General features: G+C 41.0%; 1 protein-coding gene across 1 annotated transcript in view; it reads right to left on the reverse strand.

The window, feature by feature from the left end:
- Positions 1-3381: 3381 nt before the first annotated feature.
- The window catches only part of F5 (coagulation factor V), a 34267-nt gene continuing 22479 nt past the window's right edge, over positions 3382-15169 (reverse strand). Inside the window, exons 15-25 of the mRNA XM_064721724.1 lie at positions 14401-14634; positions 13697-13907; positions 12735-12914; positions 11529-11645; positions 10968-11039; positions 9420-9511; positions 7991-8146; positions 7035-7179; positions 6736-6884; positions 5801-5983; positions 3382-4982 (exon numbers count right to left, since the gene is read on the reverse strand). Of these exons, the coding sequence (XP_064577794.1) occupies positions 4794-4982; positions 5801-5983; positions 6736-6884; positions 7035-7179; positions 7991-8146; positions 9420-9511; positions 10968-11039; positions 11529-11645; positions 12735-12914; positions 13697-13907; positions 14401-14634 (1728 nt within the window). The 3' untranslated portion in view covers positions 3382-4793. The remainder of the gene's footprint in view (positions 4983-5800; positions 5984-6735; positions 6885-7034; positions 7180-7990; positions 8147-9419; positions 9512-10967; positions 11040-11528; positions 11646-12734; positions 12915-13696; positions 13908-14400; positions 14635-15169) is intronic.

Below are 15169 nucleotides of genomic sequence, written 5' to 3' on the forward strand. Positions count from 1 at the left end.
TCACAGTGGGCTTAACACAGTATTGTTCCCAGTAGGAATGGTGTTACAGATGTGCCCAGGAACCCTGAGAATGATCCCAGGGCCTGTTTTGGAGAGTGCTGTTCAAACATTCAAGAAGATGGAGTCCCTACCTGGAGGAGATTGTAATTAAAGCATGATTCAAGCACTGGGTGTAACAAACAAATGGAGAATGGGGCACAGTAATGATAGGAAAGTGTAGGTGGATAAACTGGTTATGATGCAGAGCTAGCATGAATAAACACAGCAAGAAGAGGAATATTTTGCACTGATTAAGAGGAATAACTGACTCATACAAAATAGCAGTTGGTCCACATAGGACAGTGCTGCATCTCATTTCTCTGGTGCTTCATGGTAATATTGATGAACAGTCTTCCCTAGCATATATGTGGGCACGGGCAGAGCCTTTCTCTCTCAGGTATGTGCCAAAAAAATCTTCTCCTGTCATGAAAGACACCTTGTGAGTGTGAGTGCTTGTGAAGTTGCAAGCCCTCCTTTTGTCCCTTAGCACCATCCTAAAATTCTGACCAACCCACTAGTATTCATGGCCATTTCAGGGAGTGCTGGAGGATGCTCAAAAGATTGGTTATTTGTCTGGAGTCCTGAATGCATTCCCATTTGATGCTTTTTCTGCAGGGTTCTCCTGGCCCATCACTCAGACATGCTCTTGTCATGCACCCTCATGGACATCTCTATTGTAAGAAGAGCCCCAAAGCCCAGATTCACCTTTGCATCTGTGCTGATGCACAGTTCAGGTTTCTGAGTGGATGCAGTAACAGGATCTGCATTGGCTTTAATCCGTGCAGCTTTGTCTCCACCCTGCTTTGCTATGCCAGCTGTGTGGAAGGAACTGTCCAGTCTGCAGACTCCGGGGCACCTTGGTGAAGGTGAGCTGGCCTGGCTTCAGTGCAGGGATCCCTGCAGTGCATGTGTTGCACTCAGAACAACCAGCAGAAAAACAGGCAAAAATGGAGGTTACATCTCCTCTAAAAGGCAGAGGTGTCTGTACCCATCCACATGGGACTGCCTGCATCTCTAGACTGTACAGAGCACTCTGTACAAACCTGTGTGGGAACTGCATCAGGCTCTGAAGAAACTACTGTGGTGCTGCTGTCAGTATCTATTTCAGAGGTGCTCAACTGTGTTCACACATACTTCCAATTCCTTTCCAATCCAAGTGCAGACACAACCAGTTTCAGTGTCTGTGTGAAGGAGTACAGCCACCACCTCTGGAAAGAAACTGGAAACACTTGGTTGCACTAGTAAAGGTGGTTGTGAGGAAAGCACAAGGCTTCAAGCACAGCCACCCATGTGGTATTGTCACTTGCAGATGGTCAGCTTTGGACACCCTGCAGCCTCTTGGAAGCTGAAATGAGCCTTAGAGGGCAGCAACTACGTTGTGACACTGTTTGAGGCTAAAAGCAGTTGACTTTGGACCTTTGGATCAAAGGCCAGTGGGAAGGCATCCATCCAGATTTTTGAAGAAATTATTTCCTGTATTACTTTGAACTTTGGCACCGCATTTCTCCCTCAGTCCTAGAGTTTGTTTGTTAACCTTCATGCTGTCACGTGCATCTTTAGTCTCTGAGAAAACTGCAGGAATTCTTGCTCTCCTTGTGTAATTTGCAAATAATCTCAACATACACAGAATTTCATTCCACAGTGTGTAAAAGGCTCTGCAGAACTGACTGGTTTAACTATAGATTTTCAAAAGCCTTGGCAAATTCAATCTAAGATGGCTGCTTAATAAAATTAAAATACTTTGTGTATGTGGTTCAGCTAGGATAGAGTTAATTTTCTTCACAGCAGCCTGTATAGTGCTGTGCTTTGGTTTTTTGACCAAACAAGCACTGATAACACTCGTTGTTTTAGCTGGTACTGGCAGTGTTTGCTCAGCACCAAGGCCTTTTCTTTTCCCCACCGTGAGGAGGCTGGGGCTGTACAAGAGGCTGGGAGAGGACACAGCTGACCAGGGGGTGGGTGTAATATGCCAGACTGTGTGACATTGTGCTCAGCAGGAAAGGCAGGGGGAAAGGAGAAGGATGAAGGGGGAATGTTCAGACTTATGGTCTTTGTCTTCCCAAGCAACTGCCAGGTGTGTCGAGGCCCTGCTTGCCTAGAAGCAGCTGAACACGTGCCTGTTGATGAGAAGTGGCAAATGAATTCCTTATTGTGCCTCGCTTGCATCTGCAGCTCTGATTTGCTTATCAAACTGCCTTAATATCAGCCTGCAAGTTTCCTCTCTTTTGCTCTTCCAATCCTCTCCCCCAGCCTGCCAGGAGAAAGCCATCAAGTGACTGAATGAGGACTTAGGTGCCAGCTGAGGCCAACCCACTGCAGTCCTTTTTGGTGTCCCATGTGAGACAAGAGGATTTTGAGATAACACCCCTGATCAGAGTGTGCTAAGTGGAATTTCTAGCTGTTATTGGCAACGGTTTATACTTTTTGCCTTACTGTATGTAAGAGTCTGGCACATTAGTGACTGGTTTGGACTTTTGCTATTTATTGTAGCTCTTATCTTACGCAGCTGTGCAAGGGAACATTTTGTTATCAGCAATGGTCTCATGTCTGAGGTGGCACAGGGCCCAGACATCCCTGCTCCACTGGGCAGGCTGGAACACCACTGGAATGGGGTTAATTTCCATCATAGTTGCCCAAAGCATGTTGTGGCTTAGATTTGTCACTAAGGCAGTGTTCACAACACAGGGGTGTTTTAGGGGCACTGAACAGTGTCTGCACGATGTCAAGGCCTTTGCTTTTTATCTCTCTGCTCAGGCTGGGGAAGGACAAGGGGCTGGAGAAGAAATGCAAGCAGGACATCTGACCCAGCTAACAAAAGCACTGTTCATTAGTAAGCAGAAGCAGAATCTTCAGCTTGTAAAATTGATGCAGATGGACTGAGTCATGCTCCTGCAATCAGTTTTGCAGTTATGTAACTTTACACAGAATTAGACATGTGTGTGTTTATATGTGTATATATAAAGAACTAATTACTTATTTAGAACATGAAAGATCACTGCCTTCTAAAAAATAATTTCACAGTTATCACATAAAAACTTGGTCCTGCTGAAGTTAGCAAGCATTTATCGACTGTTTTCCAAGGTAAAACCTCATTCCAAAGTTCACGTCTTTCTTTTTTTTAGTGAATATGGCTTGTGTTAGAATTTCATGGTGGTGTCAAACAAAAATAAACTAAGCACAATTACAAAATACTAAGAAACCAACCTTTAAAGATGGAGGAATTACACTGTTTCACCATGTGAAATTAATTCTAATTGGCACTGAAAATTTTACTTTCCTGTTGCATACTTTCACTATTACCAGAACTACTACTGTAGAGGCAAATATACAAAACAAAATTTTGATCCTTTCATGCAACAATATTAGTTTTATTTTCCAGTGGAAAATTACAACAGTTTGTGACATAGTAAAAAAAGAAAAAAAACAGAAGAAAATATTTGTTTAGTTTTTTACACATTTTTCATTCCCGTTCTATACCTGCTCTTTAAAATGCATGCTCTGTATGAGAAAGAAATGAAAAACTACGGAAATAAAACTGGCTAACACCATTCAAGGTTCAAAGACAAATTACTTTAAAAATCCAGCCTGCTGAATGGTACCTAGTGTGATAAGTGAAGTGCTGCAAATAAACAATTTACAGGATAGAAGTCCAGAACACTACCGAAAGCTTTGTTAAAATTCTGCTGGAATAATGAGTTTATGGACTGTGTATCTATTTTCAGATGTGTTATCCTGGGAAATATCCATGTAAAATCTATGCACACGAGTATTTCCATTAGTAAAAATGCTGTTAAATTGTAAGAGAAGATGAAGCTGTTTCTGTTACCCAGTTTCATCTAATCCTCCTCTGCCACCCCCAAGCTGTACTGCCACTGAACAGCTGCAGTTCTCAAAGCTTTCCTCATCAATGGAGCTCCCTGTCCCAACAGTCTAAAAGTGTATATGGGACTAAGCATCAGGAGTTCTGAATTCTCGTTTTGGCTCTCCCATTGCTGTTCCATCACCTGTCAGGTTAAATCACTTCTCTTCTTGTTTCTGGGATGGAAAGGCACTGCTGACTCCCTTTTCTCTTTCCAGGGCACTGAAGATGAATTCTGTGAAATCTACACCATTGTGGTGTGCTGGGTATGCAAGAACCAAACCAACAATGCCAGCACACATTCTCTGAGAAGGGGCTGGACATACCTTAATGCTGAGACATGTCCTGTCTTTGCCACAGTGCAGGCAAAAGACGTGGAGGAGAGGCCACCCCTACAATCATTTCTCACCAAGGTACTGCTGGAATGCAGCTCCACATCTCCAGATCAGCACTGGATTTCCCTCTAAGCCTTATGTATGGAGAACATCCACCTGCTATAGCTTTCTATTCCTCATCTGTGCTGCAAAAGCATTTCAAAATGGAGATAGCCAGGGCTCAGGATCAAGGCCAGAGTCTCCATTCCTAGGGGTTTAGGACTTAAAATTAGGTAAAAAGTAAGACAGACTACTGGTTATAATGAAGAAGTGATAATACTAATCAAAAGGGACTACTATTTCTTCCAGAGAAAAGAAGCTGAAAAGAGATTTTCTCAGAGAAAATAAGCTGTTTTCTAAAGTGTGTATTTGTAGGAATGAAACACATGCCAGAGAAATCTCTCAATCCTGTTGGTAAAACATTATGTTCCTTTGACAAAGCACATATCCAAACTACTAAGTGTGACTGTTTTAAGGGTTTCTAGACAAACAGGTTGTTCTGCATGATGACTGCTGGCAGGTTAAGAGCTCCCAGACTCATCAGTCCTTTTTGCAGCCAGACCTCCACCAAAATCACAGCCATAGAGTTCTACCCGAAGGGCAATCCCACGGTACCATGTTTTTGGAACAATGCGGATGAACCTGGACAGGATGGGTGGGTTAAAAAAATTCTTGACATGCTCATTGCTGTTTGCATTACCCAGGAAAACCTGCAAATACACAAACACAATCAGTAAAAAGGTGGCATTTGAAAAAAACCCTGCATTTTCTCTTTGCAACAGTTCCCAGCCATTGTATTAGTCACACCCAGGGCAGATGGATTGGCTCATTTCTGGTTTTAAACAAGTCCACAACAAGTCTCTTCCTAATGTGCTGGGTTAAAAGTAGTTCAGGCCAGCAATAGCTGAGTCTGAATGGATTAAACAGCCTCTGTTTCCATCTCCACCAGAAAATTTGCCATTCTAATTTCTAATTGACCAAACCCACAAACTCCCCTTATTTCACCCCTGCTAATTGCCTTTGTGGATTAGGTTGGTGTAAGGTAATACAGGAAAAAATATAAAGTACTGTGTCTGCTCTGGGGGTACCTGAAGTTCCCCAGCTCTGCTATAGCGATACTCCTTACTAACATTAATTTCACTTAAAAAATCAGGGCAGAAATAAAAAAAAATAAAAGAGGCTCTGGGGAATCCATTATTCACTCAAATTAAATGTCCTTGTGCATTCAAACTAAATGTTCTCCTTTACAAACAGCGTCAGCTTCTTTTATCACAATATTGGCTGCATTCTCTGTAGATACAGCGTTCATTCCTTTTATTACAATTAATCATGATCACTAAAATCGGATGGATACTGTGACATTATCTGTAGTAACCCCAGCTCCCTAGCACTTTACAGCCCAGTGAGAATATCAATTTGGCTTGGCATTCTGTCTTTGAGCCTTGACTGTATCCAGCACCTAAAACCAAACAATTCAATTCACTTCGAAACAACAAAACAATTCAATTGCCCGGGCTGACAGCGATACCTTTGGCATTGAGCTTGAACCCTCTGTGTAGGATTTCCACTCGAAGCCTTCATTGCTGTACAGAAGAACATAGGTTTTCACAAAGCTTTCAGCTGACATGGATGTGACCCCCTGCGTAGCAATAGCAGTGATCTTCTTAACTGTGAGGAGGTCAATTTGCAGCCACTGTTGGTTGTCATTAAACTACAATTGAGATGAAAGTTTGTGAATTAGCAAATATGTAAATGTTTGTATTTGCTTAAGTGAAAATCACGTTTACAGGTAGTTAAAACTGTATCAAAATGCATCAAAACTGTATCAAAGAAGAATAAAGCTGAGGGAAGTCACAAGCATTCTTAGTGACCTATATAATCAACTTCATTACTACAGGTAGTATGTTTGGAGTCTGAAGATTTACACTTTAATTTCCAATACATAATGAAATATAACAGAGATTTACCTCCAGTGTTAAAACCTAATACTTAATACTAATACCAAATGCTTATACAAAAGAGCAGCTTTGATCAAATCTCAAGGTGCTTTGTGAAGAAATGCAGCTCCATTTCAAAGACACAGAAGCTCACAGGACTTGCTGAAGATCACTCACCCCCAGATCCACTAGGCTGCACTCCCTATAAGCCAACCCAGAATGGGTTTCCTAAACCCCTTTGAAACAAATATTCAAATTGCACTAATCTCCTGAAATTAAACTATTCCCACAGACTGCAGACTGTGGCCCAGAGGAGAGCATCCATCTCTCAAAGTATTTCACTGCTGTTGCCAGAGGCTCAACAAATTTCTGCTGAAGAGTTGAGTGGTGCTCTTCCCAAAGGATGGTTTTGAAGTGACCAGTCACACTCAGCACTAGACAGAGCATGCAGGAAGCACCACGACCACACAGGCAGCACCAGTTTATTAACCAGCTGCCCTTGCCTTCACTGTTGTTCTCTTGTTACCTTGGCTCGCCAGGCATTCATCTTTCCATTCTGATTGAGACGAGCAAGTGAAGCATCCCATGTGCTAAACCAGGATGTCTTTGCAGATGAGGCTGTTATCTGGGTATTCTTGATCTCTCCACTTTCCATTCCAAGTGGCAAAGAGCAGCCTGTTGAGAGGAGCACTGTGTCATCTCCACTACACTCAAGTGCCACAGCAAAAGCAACAATGTTGGAATGGAGAAGACCCACAGTTTAAGCTTCATTTTAAGTATTAGGTAAAACATTTGCCAGAATGGAAGCAGTTAACCAATTCTTACCATCTACTTCACAGCCCAGAAGCTCCATGCGAAGAGTAGGCCTGTTGTAGACCTCAGTGGGGTAGAGTCTGATGTACCTAGCAATAATAGGGGGATCAATGATGTTCTCTTTTATGTCATAGGCATTGGAATTACCATCAAAAATCTGTTCAAAAGAAAAAAAAAATCACACATACTTAATTTAATGCAAACACAAATTTGAAGGCTGAAAGCCTGCTCTGTTACAAATGTAATTTTTTTTATGCCCTTAGCCCCATCCACAGTGATAGCACACCCTATGTTGCAGGGCCACTTGAAATATCTCATGGTCCCATCTTAGCATATTTGGAAGTGTCTGAGGGCCTCAGTTTAAATCAGCAACCTTTATTTTTATGTAAGTCTATAAAAATGCATGAGGAAAGAGGTAAAGACAAGAGGCTTTCAGTCTGGGAGCTTTATCACAGAAACCTCAGTGTAAATTGAAGGGAGCTGTAATAGGTAGGGCTGGAGCAGGTGGGTGTAAGATGAACCTCTTTCAGCATACAACCACATTCACCACACAGGCCTTCTGCAGGCAAATCAGTTCAACATTCAGCTGCTAGGACAGATCAAAGGAAGGGATGAGAAGCAGAATCTAATCCCAAATGAGGTAAAGGCCTGATTTTTAGTTCAGCTTCCTGCTTTCTTCAAAAAAGCTGCCATGGGCTTAGGAAATAATAGTAGGGAGAGATGCCTGTGAGAAAACCAGACTCCACACAGTCAAGGTCACAAGGCCAGTCCAGGTAGTGTTTCACCTTACTACTTGTCTTCTAGACTGAATTTCATTAGTTTGGTAAAAGCCCTATGGAGATTCCAGGTGTACCTATCAAGGCTCCAAAGGCCATAATTTTTCCACTCTTTCTTAACATTAAATAAGACTCACTGTATCCCTCAGTGACACTGCCTAGGTTGTTGCAAGCCCCATGGCACAGACAGACCTTTCCTGTTGGCGAGCTGTCTCCTTTGAAGGTGTTCCATGTCCGTTTGTCTTTGCTGTAAACAAGAAAATACTTCTGGATGTACAAGGACTTAAAAAACTGCTTGGCTCCCTGTGTCTGTATCCCAGTGAGCAAAACTTGTCTTCGAAAGTCCACCTAGGAACAGCAAAGAGTGTTTATAAAGTCAATAATATATAGCAAAAGCCATATAATGCTTTGGCATTTTAATATGCACAGCACTAACCTTCTCTAAAGGAATAACAGACACCAGAATATCTATCAGAGATCTATCAAATGAATGCTTTCTCATTTCATTTCTGTTTTTGCGTGTGCATTTAATTTCAGAGGCCATTTTACAGGGTTCAGCACTGCACCACAAAGGCACCTCAAAAATATCTGTGTGTCTATGGTAGACACAATTCCATCCCCCTGTCCCATTTTACAGATAGGAGGTCAAGGAGCACAGAGAAATTAAAGGCTCACACTTTTAGAAGCTACCTCTAATTTTAGATACCTAGGCTGCAGAAAGGCATATGACATTCTGAAGTGCTGAAAAGCCACCATTCCTGCTGATACCATATCTAAGCACTTAGCACATAAAAACAAATCTGGAAGGTGTGCCTGTCAGCAGTGAAACTCATTCTCTGGGACATGCTCTCCACACCTCTGCATGCTTCACTGCAGTAACCTCAGCTTCCCACCACCACAGCCCCCTGTTAAATTCTTTCTCTTCCCAATGATATTTCCAGTTTTACATCAGATCTCCCAACCTTCTCCCCCTACTCCACTTTCACTAACTTGCCAGTATGTCAAATGTTTGCAAGTCAAACACAACAGCCACCTGCTGAACTTGAGTCTCTCTTGTCTTCCAACCAATTTTAATGAGATTTATAAGAAATCAGCTATTCTCCCCAAATTTGGGTGCAAACTGGCTGTGTAGTGCAAAAGTCATTGGGATGGCAGAAAAAACACAGAAGTAAGGTGATTGAATGATATAGAACCTAAAGTCATAATTGTAAGCTTAGTTTCCCTAAGTGAAGACAACTGAGCTCTGTCAAGTGGGACAGCAGCATACAAACTAAGCAAAAAACTATCTGAATGAAGGCTTGAGGATATTACATGTTAAATGATCACTTAAACACAAACATACAAATATGTACTATTACACAAAGGAAAAATAAAGTAGCAGAAAGAATTACTCCCTTTACCTACAAAATGGTTACAATCTAAATTGTGAGGGTAACTGTCCAGTCAATGAGCCTCAACAGCAGCAGAGACTGAGCTACCCCAAGGAAGAAGAACATTTAATGGCATCAACAATCTTGCCACATCTTTCAGTCTTCTCCAACAGCCTTCTCAGTGACCAGAACAGCTTGACCTTCTAAAATAAGCTACAGGAAAATCATGACTCAGTGATGTTGTACTTTACCTGGATCCAAGGCAGTTCTTCCTCCATTGTAGTACTCCAAGCATTGTATGTTCCATAATTATTTAATCGGGCTAACTTAGGTTCCCAGTAGTCTAGATGGAAAATACGAATAAAGCAAGAATTTTAAGAGGCATTGAAAAAACAAACTGAGGCTGTTATTAGCTTTGAGTGTGCCATTTCCCACCCCTACCCAAAGGATAAGAAAAAAAAAGGAGAAAAAAATACAAACAAGAGATCTAAAACCATATCTAGGCTAATTTGGACATGGTCAGCATCTGTACCCTGCAAAGCTTTAAAGTTGGCAAAATGACTAAAATAGTAACCTTTTATGTAATATACTGACTGTTAATTTGGAACCAGGGTCTAGAGTTTGCTAAACAAGTTTTGGCCCCAGCAGGATCAGATACAAAATGTGCTCTACATTCATGGGAGAGAGCTGCCCTCTGTATAACAAGGTTTTCAAATTAAAAATTGGTATAGAATATATATTACAAAACAGCTTTCAAGCCTTCATAACACTCTATAAGGAAACAAAGAAAGAAAATCCACAAAAAATTGGGTTTTACAAAATAAGTAACTTATTTTTTATTTCAAGGGAAAGGATACTGTCTATACGCCTTGATTTGACACTGTGTAAAATGCTAAGAAAAGTCTCTAAGTAATGATCCCACTTTTGTACCACAGATAAACTTCACAAATTAAGGACTCTGTAATTGCTTTGGATGCCAGGGTTCCCAAGTCTTTCATAACAGATATATTTTGTCCTTGCGTATCTCATACCACACTCAAATCTCAAAAGCTTTTTGAACACTTGGTGTTATTTTCAAGAAGGGAATCTGTTGGAGATTTTTTCAGGGATGGCCTAGAAGGCAGCTGTGAGGAGCAGGTTCTCACAGCCTGTTTCTGTGAACAGCAGAGGTTCTCAGGTTATTTTTAATTACAGGTAAAAGTGACAAACATGAAGGCCTTGAGAGCCTTGCACATCAGAGTTCTCAGGCAGCTTTCTCATACCAAGTGGATGTTCTATCTTTGGCTGTTTTGGGAAAGCAAGAATAATTTTGAGAACCCAAATCTTGGTATTGGAAACATAAGGAGGGGTTGGTATGTTATCTCTGACCTATTGTGAGCTCAGATTTTGCAATATGCATGAACTTGATTAACACTGTTATAAAAGGTGATTGATTGATTAATAAATCGGAGTCGATGGCTGACCAATGCAAGGTGGGTCGTCTCCCTCCAACTTCAATAGGAATCCAAGGAACAAAAAGAATGCTGGATTTGTTCCTGATCACCCAGCAGGCCACAGACCGAGCACTCCCTGACTTTCAATCTTGTGACACTGATAGCAGACCTGTGATACTTCAAATACAATAATGATGGTTACCTAACAGAACTCCCTGTCTCTGCTTGCAGCACTGGTAGAGACTTTTAGCCTGAGAGCTGATTGCTGCTGAACTGATCTTGAAAGACCATCAGAGAAGTCAAAACAAGACAGAACTGCAACACTTTGCTGGGGGTGTTCAGGGACCTTTTCAAGGATACACTCACCTATGTGATGTGAAGCATCAATCTGTGAATCGAGTATAACCCCACTTGCCAGGCCCATTGGAATCCTGCACTCTGAAGGGAGCACAGGTAAGTTTGTTGTTAAAGAAAATGAGGTCTATTCCAATATATATTCTGGTGAAATGTGAGACAGCATCACTCAGGACAATAGTGTAATTCTAGTTCACTATTAAGAATAATAATTGTTATTTCTACCTAGTAATTCTATAACATCACTCTTTTCCCAGAGAAGTCTAAATTAATCTCTGCAATTTCTCTCAACAGATTAATCTACTGGTCACTATAGGGAAACCTCAAATTCAAGGCTAGCATGCTAGAGGAATTAAGGTAGTGTGCTAAATAATTAAAAGCTAGCATTGCTGGAAGCTAAAAATTTTTCTTCTATAACAAATTTACAGTAACCACTCCACCATGTCCTTGAATGTGGATAATTTCCTACAATTTTTGCAGAACAATCTCCCAAATTTATTTATAGAGATCCTGAAAGGGTAGAGAAGACTTCATAGCTTGATTTTCCCAGCCAAAAACCACTGTAGTTCATACCTTTCTCTATAACCAAATAGGATGTCTGCATTCCTGCTTGCTGGTATTCCCCCACTTCAGTGTCTAAAAGCCACCAGCCAGGTCTCTGTGGTTTCATTTCAATTGTTCTAAATGAGCCTTGAAAAAAGGAAATGAAATGTATCAGAAACATTTGCATTACAAGGCTGATGTCAGTGAGGCTGAATTTTAAACCAAAGAGTTTAAAATTCAGCCTATGACCTCATCCAGAAAATTTAAATACACATTGCAATGAGAGCAGTAACTTCCACCATCCCAGTGATTTTTCTTCTTGGCAAGCTAGTTCTGGCTGGAGACTGAGATTGGAATCAAGTAGCCAGATCAAAACCCAACCTTTGCTAATGGTGCAAAGTACAAAACCTTGGTTGCCTGAACATAACACATCTGCACAGTAACTACAGTGCTGAACAGTGTAGTGAACAGTGTTCATTACATAATGAATGGATGTTAAGTCTGTGATGCTGGTTATGATTCTTACTCCTGCTGTGCCAGTGTGTTCCAATAAAATGAGAAGGATGTAAAGAAGCCAATAGTAGAAGCAGGAATATTAGAAGTATGGGCCCTTCCCTCACTTTCTTCATGCCCTAGGAGTGCCAAGGATTGAGCAGGAAGTAGGTATGGTTTCAGTTGCTTGATGCCCTTTTTAGAAAGCACAGGACATGTTCTCATTGCTTTTCTTATACTCCTAGTTGCTGCAGACAATTCTTCAGGTAATTCCAGCTAATTCTGATTCTCATTTAAACAAAAATATGTAGATTTCCCAATTAAAAGGACTACTTTAAAAATAAGGAAATAAAATATTGAATAAACTACCCCTAATGTTCACTAAAACTCCTAGTATTCCAAGCCAGTCCCATTATTTTGATCTCCTTGTTGTCTTTTTTTTTTTCCCTTGAATTCTCGTAGCTGGCAACACAGGCTTCATAAGTGCTGTTATTGCACACTGGTACTGCTGACACTGATGGGGCAAAGGACTTCATCCTGCAGTCTAATGAAAACTTACAGCCTATTTCTCCCTGGAGAGAGAGTAAGAATTCTCCTAGGGCTCACATTTCTTCTTTCTGCTCTGTATCACTTACCTGGACATTAAAACCCCCAAACTCTCACCATATGGAGACCTTTAAACCGATATGATAATGACAGACTTCAGAGGTCACCCCTTTGAACTTACTCTGCTCTGATGCTTACCTGGGAGGAGAGTGTATGTACCAAGCTGATGCTCTGGCTCTCCTTGTTCTGTGAAAGTCTGTCCATGAAAATGAACAACATGAATGTCTTTTGGGCCACCCATATTCAGCAAGTGCCATCGGACTGTTTCACCTTCATACATCCTCAAGCCTTGCAAATTGTAGGTAATCCCATTAATGGCTGAAAAAAAAAAGATTGTTAGTCAGGAAAACTGCTCACAAAACCGGTCTCAAAGTGCTAGAAAGTAATTATTGAAATTAGCAACATATTTAATGAAGCAATGCACTTGGGGAAAACAGTTTTTTCCAACTTAAAGTGCAACACACTTTATGGTGTAAATCAATTCAGAAAATCCAGGGACCTCACCAGAAGATTTGAGCACAGCTTGGTAGCAACACATGGCAGCCAGGAGAACAAAAATATTTAAATGTAAGATGGGAATATCAGGCCCAAAAGAAAGGACAGCTATCCAAAACTCTTTCTGAAGCTCCCATTTCCAAAGGCACAACTGAAATATCTCTATATCCACAGAGGGGTGTATGAAGGGCTGTTATACAGCTGCTTCAAATTCCTCAGCAGAACTACCTGATAGGTCAAATTATTAAAATATTTTAAAATTTCTTGCAAGAAGTTGTCAGGGTACTAGCTTCTTATTGCAAAGAAGACTTCTTTGTTTCTTTTTTTTCTTTTAATAGGGGGGAATATATATGCAAATAAAAGAGAGAAGTTTTCTTTTGAAAGTTTCAGTCTAATATATTCTTTCTTCATTTTAATAGCAAATTTCCCATCACTGATAATTTTTACATGTAAAACCATTACTACTATGGGTATAATGGATAACAAAAATATTCACATAACTGATGTGGGGGATTTATGCATTTTGAAAAGGACCATGAGCTGAGATACTTCCCCTGACATCTTTACCACAGTAAACTGCATATATGGCAAAATGAAATAGGTACCATAGAATTTGTGGCATTGCTGCATTTCTTGTGTCTTCTCGTTACAAGGCTTTCCAGAATGTTTGTCAAAGTACCAGCTTTTCTCTTCATCAAAGACCATAAAAAGCAAGAAAAAGTCTCGTGTATATGTCCTGCTGCTGTTTGATTTGCTGAAGGCTCCTTTTTCACAGATCAGTATCGGCCCAATCAAACCAGACTGAATGTCTTTCTCCTAGAAGGTAATAAACTCATATTAGAGGTAAAAGTGGATTTCCCAAAAGATGTAAAAAAAAACCCCACAGCATTCTGCAGGAATGCATCAGCCCCTAAAAATCTAAAGTAGGTCCCAGAATTACTGCTCCCTTCTATCTTTATTCTTCCCTGCTCAGTCTTACCAGAGGTGCCCACTTCAAGTTCTTCCATACTTTATGTCCTGCTTTAACTGAGTGCAAGACATTAAATGTCAGGTGGGAACATCCAAGTCCGAAAGAAAGGACAGCTATTAAAAAACATGTTCTGCAGCTTGCACTTCTACAGCCATGCATCATTCCAAAAAATATTCAATACCCAGCTGAACATTGGCTCTGGACAAACTACTCCAGCCAACTCTGCTTGAGCTGCAGTGGTGGACTGGATGATCTCTGGTGATGCCTCCCAACACAAGTGTTTCTATGATTCTGTGATCAACCCCAGCAACACCACCCCTTCTATTTCCATTCCCTTACCAGGTTTAAATCAGAGTAGTAGACCCAGGACCGACAAGCTGCTCCTGACTGCACAGGGCCCGATCGCTGGTTTGCGTACCATACATATATGTAGCTGTTATTTGGCTGAACTTCATCTTCCTTAAACCAAGCAGTAGATTCATCATCATAAACGCTTCCCTCAGAGGACTTTTCATAGAGGACTCCATGGGCATGGAGGGAATATGGTCTGGATGCCAGATTCTTAAAATGAACCTAAAAAATCAAAAATAAATTCTGTTCAGCAAACTCAGGCCTAAACTGAAGTCCCCCCACATTACATTCCCATGACCTCAAACCAGGTCAAACCATCTTTTGCATAAAGATTACAGGCTATGTTGTACATGGAAAAGCCAGCAGATAGAGCTTTTGATCTCCGTGCATCTCCATGCAGAGTCTCCACCTTTGATACAGGTAGTTTTCTGAAAAATCATGAGTCTAACTCCCTGTCTTCCACCAATCGAGGCTCCCAGGACATTGACTGCAGCCCCTCATACCTGGAGCTGCTTAGTTACTGCCAGCAGGGAAATGGGGAGTTTCTACCTCCTATGCTTTGTTGCAGTTGTTGCAATCCAGTAACTCTAGACCTCTGTATGTACCATTCTTGCTGAAATCAGTGCTTCCCACTTCTTCCAGAGAAATACCAGGACAGGGGGATTACATAGTTACCTCCCATTAGAGACTATCACTCCCAAGCTACAACAGCTTTACCTTCTCTTACTCATGATTTAAACATGGCTTGGTGAATTCC

This window comes from Zonotrichia leucophrys, chromosome 1 (assembly GCF_028769735.1).
Source record: "Zonotrichia leucophrys gambelii isolate GWCS_2022_RI chromosome 1, RI_Zleu_2.0, whole genome shotgun sequence".
Taxonomy (NCBI): domain Eukaryota; kingdom Metazoa; phylum Chordata; class Aves; order Passeriformes; family Passerellidae; genus Zonotrichia; species Zonotrichia leucophrys.